Here is a 7,248-nt window from a genome sequence, read left to right on the forward strand (position 1 = left end):
CTCTCTCTCTCTCTCTCTCTCTCTCTCTCTCTCTCTCTCTCTCTAGCAGACACAAAAGCAGCCTGCAGGCACTATGTTAATGATGTTTGCTGCTAATCTGCTACGAGATTCAAAATCACTTCGTAAAATCCATTGGAAAAAAAGGTTCCGGTGCGTTCTATGACAAAAAAAGCCCTGGAAGTTTGTTTCCTCTTTCTCCTTCAGAGACATCAGCCTGTCCATTTCAGCACAGTCCAGGATCTTTTTTAAAATCAGTTCATCAGTGGATGGTTCTTTACTCCTCCAATGTTGGGCAAATACATGCCTTGCTGCAGTATTTACATGTAGAATCAAAGACGTTGCTTCTTTATCAACATCATCAGGCACAATACCTAATACAGAGACTTCAGGTTAAATCTTAAATATTAAAGATTTTTGTAACATTTCCTCAAGCCATTTATGTATTTTAGCCCAATATTTTGTGCCTTCTCACAAGTCCACCACATATGATAAAAAGTACCATGGTTATGTTTGCATTTCCAACATCCATTTGACATATTTGGAAACATTTTTGCTAGTCTTTTCGGCTATAGGTACCATCTATAAACGTTTTATAAAGATTTTCTTTATATGAGGTTGCTAAGGTTACCTTGATATTTCTTTCCCACAACTTTTGCCGTTTCAATAACTCAATATTATATTCAAAATTTTGTGCCCATGTTATCATAGTTTCCTTAACTTGTTCATCTTCCATTCTCATATCCAAAAGAAAATTATACAGTCTTTTAATCATTTTTTATCTCATTTAAAATCACTTGGTCAAATGTTGTTAATTCCTTATAAAAACCCCACATTTTATAATCTCTAACATATCTCGATTGTATTTGAACCTTATGCCGCCAAGAGATATCAATACCTTCCTTTTGTAATTCTTGGTTCGGATTCAATCCTCCATCATTATCCAAAATATCATCATATCTCATAATCATATCAAAATTCAATGTGTTTTGATATACAAGAGCTTCCATAGGCGAAAGCCATCTTGGCAACTCAGTATCCAGTTTTGTCTTTATTTTTTCCCACGCCGACATTAATGACTTTCTAATATAATGATTTAAAGAACAACCATGTGTCTTACGCTTCTCATACCACATATAAGCGTGCCAGCCCATTTGTAGATCATGCCCTTCAAGATAAAGGATTCTCTTATTTCTTAAGGTTATTCATTCTTTTAGCCACATTAAGACAGAAGCTTGATAATACAACATCCAATCAGGAAGACCAAAAACCCCATTCCCTTAACCTCCCAGAGCATTTTTAATTTAATCCTTGGTTTCTTCTTTTTCCATATAAATCTCGAGATTTGGATATTTAAATCATCAAAGAATTTTTTGTCAATTTTTATGGGAATCATTTGGAATAAAAACAAAAGCTTTGGTAATATAGTCATTTTAATTAGTGCTATTCTTCCCAACAAGGATAATTGCAAATTGGCCCATATTTCCAAGTCACTCTTAATTTCCTTTAACAGTTTATCATAATTATCTTCTTTCAATGTAGTGCATTTAGCTGCAAGGAAAATTCCCAAATATTTAACCTTTTTAACAATTTGAAGATCTAACTTGTTCCACCAGAGTTTTTCTCTGCTCCAATGTGAGATTTTTCACTAACAATTTCATCTTCTCTGTTTATTTTCATCCCAGTAACATCGCCATATTCTTCAATCCTTTGTAAAAGTTTGGACATTGTTACCAAAGGTTCCTCAATAATAAAAACTAAGTCGTCTGCAAATGCTTGCAGTTTATAGCTTTCATCTCTAATTCTAGTGCCTTTAATAGCTGTATCATCTCTGATATTTCTATTTAACACTTCTAAGCTCAATATAAACAGCAGTGGTGATAAAGGGCATCCTTGTCTTGCGCCCTTTTGTATGTCTATAGTGTTTGTATATTCTCCATTAATTATAATCCTAGCAGACTGTTTTTGATACATGCTTAATATCGCATTGATAATTTTTTCACCAAACTCCATTTGAACTAGTTGTTGCTTCATAAATTGCCAGTTGACATTATTAAAGGCCTTCTGTGCATCCATGAATAATAACGCCATTGATTTTTCAGAGCGTGCCTTGTAATACTCTGAAATGTCCAAGATGATTCTCATATTATTCCTCATTTGTCTTTTAGGTAAAAAGCCATTTTGGTCTGGATGTATGAAGTCTGTTAAATACTTCTTTAGTCTTTCTGCCATTACAGAGGGAAAATTTTTATAATCCACATTTAATAGTGATATAGGTCTATAGTTCTGGATCTGTGTCAAGTCCATATCTTCTTTTGGTATTAATGTAACATTTGCCTCTGTCCAAGGATTTGGTATTTTAGCATCTAGCAATGCCGCGTTACATATACCCTTAAGAGGCTTAGACAGGATTCCTTCAAAAGTTTTATAGAACTCTGCTGGTAACCCATCCAGGCCTGGGGTATTGCCATTCGTTTGTCTCTTGATTGCCTCAGTTACTTCTGTCATTCTTACTTCTTCATTTAATGCTTTTTCGTATTTCTCCCATAGCTTTGGTAGATTTCCCTTTCGGATATACTCATTAACTTTCTCAGCTGAGGTCTCTTTATTCTGCTATAGCTTCGCAAAGAAGTCTTCCACTATTTTCTTAATTTGTGTCCTTTGCAATTGCAGTCGTCCTTCTCCATCCTTCAATTTATATATTAGTCTCTTCTCTCTTTCCTTCTTTACTTTATAAGCTAACCACCAAGGGAGGTTTTTTCTGTAAGCCGCAGCAGCCGTCCGTTGCAGCAGGTCGAGCCTCACACATTGATGGTTGCTGTTCCTCAGTGCAGGGTAGGTGCTGGAAGTGATCAGCATCTCTCCTTGACAGAAATTCTAGATTTGGCAGACAGCTTCTTTGGCACCCCAGAAGCTCTGAGCCCCCAGCACAGGGCTACACCCAAGTCCAGATCCAGGCATCCCCTGGTAAGGGTGCAAAAATTCCTGAGCGAAAATGCCGAGGTCTAGAAGAAGGCCTGGTTGTGAGCGACTTGTCCACCCTGCAAGGGCCTGGATCCCCCCTTCCCTGTGACAGTCCTTGAGATTTGGTGCAGAGCTGTCTGTGCATGTGCATTTTGGTCCACCATCCTAATTTGTGCTTGACAGATGGAACCTGCTATCTCTGAAGTCCTTTGATCTGAACTTTTTCTATGCATGTAGCACCCTTGAAACTTAGTTTTTCTTTCTCACTGCCAAGCTACCTAGGGAGAATAGAGCTCACTTCAGTGTAGGTGTATGATGACTTCAGTGTAAATTCAATCCCTGAGGAAGCTGCTTTCTGGAGGGGCATTCCAAGAGGAGAAGGGATTATGTTGGAGGTGTTGAAATGAAAATGCCACGTTTGCCTTGTACTCACATTTCAGTCATTATCTCCATATGGAATTTTCCTTTTGTCTTTCTTCCGGAGCAGGTGAATGGCAAGACAATGGAAGTGAAGCAGTTCCAGGTGTCCTCCAATGAGAACCAAGTGAGCACAAAGTGAGAGAAGAGAGACTTGCAAGTCCAATCAGGATCAAAAAAGAAAAGTGAAACCAAGTGAGGAATGTGAAGAAACAAACCTGCATTTCTCACAGTCCTGGAAATCTTAGCTCTTAATTCCAGAAGGTTGCAAAAGAAGGAGAAGGGAAAAGGGGTGAGGGTGTGACTATTTACTGAAAGGTGGATGAAACAAGTACCCAAAGTGAAGAAAACCCAGAGGTGAAATGAAATGTGCAGAATCTTATAGAAGCATCCTTGTAGCCACGATTTCAATCCAAAGAGAGCGTCGTAGACAGCAAGAGCCCTAGTGAGCCTGAGGGATCCCACACTTCCATATAGAATTCCATATACTATGATGGACAGTAGGCAGAGCTGCAGTGCCGACGGAAGTCCTCCTAACGATGGGCAAATACATCCTGGAGAGCAGCCATCTCGATGCAAGCCATGTTGTCAGCATTTCATTGAACCTGGAAGTCTTCCTCAACATAAGCAAAGGGAAACAGGGGACACACAAAATAAACGCATGGAATGTGGAAAGAGCTTCACTGCCAGTAGACGTCTTCCTGCACATCAAGCAACACACACTGGGGTGGAGCCATACACATGCATGCAATGTGACAAGAGTTTCAGTCAGATGCAACATCTGACAATGCATTATAGAACCCACACTGGGGAGAGGCCTTACATATGCATGGAATGTGGAAAGAGCTTCAATGAAAGTGGAAATCTTACAAAGCATCAAAGAACCCACTCTGGGCAGAGGCCCTATAAGTGTATACAGTGTGGAAAGACATTCAAACATAGTCAACATCTTACACTTCATCACAGAACCCACACTGGGGAGAGGCCTTATACATGCATGGGATGTGGAAAGAGCTTCACTGCCAGTAGTTCTCTTACTGCACATGAAAGAACACACACTGGGGAGAAGCCATACAAATGCGTGGAATGTGGAAAGAGCTTCAGTATCAGGGGAAATCTTGTACAGCATCAAAGAACCCACACTGGGGAGAAGCCATACACATGCATGGAATGTGGAAAGAGCTTTACTGAAAGTAGAAGTCTTACAAAGCATCACAGAACTCACACTGGGGAGAGGCCCTATACATGTGCACTGTGTGGAAAGAGATTCAGCCAGAGTCAAAATCTTACAATTCATCATAGAACCCACACTGGGGAGAGGCCTTTTGCATGCATGGGATGTGGAAAGAGCTTCACTTCCCGTAGTTCTCTTACTTCACATGAAAGAACACACACTGGGGAGAAGCCATACACATGCGTGGAATGTGGAAAGAGCTTCAGTATCAGGGGAAATCTTGTACAGCATCAAAGAACCCACACTGGGGAGAAGCCATACACATGCATGGAATGTGGAAAGAGCTTTACTGAAAGTAAAAGTCTTACAAAGCATCACAGAACCCACACTGGGGAGAGGCCTTATACATTCATGGGATGTGGAAAGAACTTCACTTCCCATAGTTCTCTTACTGCACATCAAAGAAGCCACACTGGGGAGCAACCATAGAGATGCATCAAATGTGGAATGAGCAGAAGAGAACCTCTGCTATTATCTCTGCTCCTTTGACTGGGTTGAGGAGGCTGCTGAGGAAACTGAAGGTCTCCTGAGCAAAAGAGCAACCAGGGAGAAAGCATACAAAAACACAACTAGTTGTCTTTGGGAGGAAGAAAGAAACCCACGTCTGGAAAACAGATGGCCTTCCCACCGATCAGCAGCACACCTTCAGAGACGCAGTGCTTGGGTTTTGTCCCCACCTCTCATGGACCCCCAAGTTGAGGGCTGCTGAACTGCAATCTGGGTTGAATCATCTGGAATGCTGTGTCCAGTTCTGGGCACCAAGATTTAAGAAAGACGCAGAAAAATTAGAAAGGGTCCAGAGGAGGGTAACAGAAATGATTGAGGGTTTGGAAACACTGTCCTATGATGAACGACCAAGAGAACAGGGCATGTTCAGCCTTGAGAAGAGAAGACTGAGGAGGGACATGGTATCACTCTGTAAGTACCTCAAAGGCTGTCACAAAGAAGAAGGTCAAGGTCTTGTTTATTCCGGAGTGTGGGACACAGAATAATCAGTTCAAACTGTGACAGCCCAGACTCAGGAAAAGCTTCCTCACTGTCAGAGCAATACGGACAGTGGAACCAGCTTCCTCAAGATTTGGTGGGCTCTCCCACACTAGAGACATCCAAAAAGAAACTGGGCAGCCATCTGAGTGGGATGGTGCAGATTGGTGTCCTGCAGCAGCAGGGGGTGGACCTGATGGCCTTCGTGGCTCCTTCCAGCTCTACTATCCTATGATTCTGTGGATGCCCAATTCACATGGACCCTCCCTTTGAAAGCTGCTGAACTGCCATCCTTCCACTCTCTACAATGCAGTGTCTTAAAAGTGAGGTGGGGGTCTGGTGAATCCAAGCGATTGGATTATTTTGGAGGAACAGACTTCCACAATTTCTGTATGGTGCATTAAGTTGGGGGTGCATGGACCTCTCTATCCAAGAAATATTTCAGGACTCCTACTTAAGCACTTTGCTAGCTGTCCCCCAAGGAATGTGCAAGGCATGGAACCGTGACTGGTCACCCAGTGAGCACCACAGTAGAGGGGCGCTGTGAGACTGGGTCTCTTTGGCCTGTTCCACACCACACACAGCCTCTCAGGCTCACTCATGGGATGTCCTGAGCAACGCTTCCCTTCCCTGGCAGTGGAGTCTGAAATCTAAAAGGGGGGAAAGGAAGGGAGCCAGCAGGCGACCCTGGCAAATGCCTCTCTCAGTTGGGATGTTTTCCGAGCTGAAGGCATTTCCCCAAGTCCCATGCCCCAAGGGACGTGTTGGAGTGGAGAATTTGTATTAAAAGAGCATTTTCCTCTTGGGGTCCGTCATGGCCAACTTTTCCCATAAATGCCCGTCTGTGAGAGCAAAAGCAGAAATGAACTCTGTGAAAGATGCAACTCACCATATCCTAGCCTTTGGACTGAATCTTTGAATTAGATGATGACAAATTTAATTTGCCCTTAACAAATATGGGCTTCTCGGTGTTAATGTAATTGTTGGGAAGTCTCCTGGTTTCCTCCAGCAGCGAGGCCCCGTTGCCAAAAGTCTTGGCTTGCATCTTGTGGGTGTGATGCAGAGGTGGGGACATGGATCCCAGCAGCCCCAGCTGGAGGCGGGAGATTCAACCCCAGCTGGAGGAGCAGGTTCAGGGCCCTGTGGGTTGGAGGGCTCATTCCATCGGGTATCATGACCTCTGCGATCCTACAGGGCTGCTGTGAAGATTTCACTGATTTTTAGGGGAGTCATCAAACAGCTTAAAAAGCATAGAGGAAGTTATTTTTGTACATTGCTGAGTCCTTTTTTCTCTGTTTCTTACTATTCTTGAAACTGTTGATATCTTTACTCTTTTTACTCCTTTCATGAATGATTAAACTGCTAACCGCAAATACTCATTTGGTATGCATTAACTGAAATATTCCTTTCAAATCATGATAAGTGATAGGTCCCCTATTCTCTTCACTAGTCAGACTTCATCCAGAATGCTGTGTCCAGTCCTGGGCACCAAATTTGAGAAAAATGCAGAAAAACTAGGAAGCATTCAGAGGAAGGTCACCAAGGTGATTTAGGGACTGGAATAAAAATCCTCTGAGGAAAAACAGAGAACTGGGAATACTCAGCCTCCAGAAGAAAAGACTGAGGGGGAGATCTGATAGCTCTGTACATGT

At 42.2% G+C, this 7,248-nt stretch overlaps 1 protein-coding gene across 1 annotated transcript; it reads left to right on the plus strand.

Annotated features, from left to right (window-relative positions):
• The first annotated feature begins 3,775 nt into the window (after window positions 1–3,775).
• LOC123022478 (gastrula zinc finger protein XlCGF17.1-like) lies at window positions 3,776–5,175 on the plus strand. Its single transcript, XM_044428176.1, has one exon. It carries the CDS (start codon window positions 3,869–3,871, stop codon window positions 5,039–5,041), a length of 1,173 nt encoding a protein of 390 aa, XP_044284111.1. The 5' UTR covers window positions 3,776–3,868; the 3' UTR covers window positions 5,042–5,175.
• The last annotated feature ends 2,073 nt before the right edge of the window (window positions 5,176–7,248 follow it).

The sequence above is a fragment of the Varanus komodoensis genome, unplaced genomic scaffold, assembly GCF_004798865.1.
Source record: "Varanus komodoensis strain SLA01 unplaced genomic scaffold, ASM479886v1 scaffold198, whole genome shotgun sequence".
Taxonomy (NCBI): Eukaryota; Metazoa; Chordata; class Lepidosauria; order Squamata; family Varanidae; genus Varanus; species Varanus komodoensis.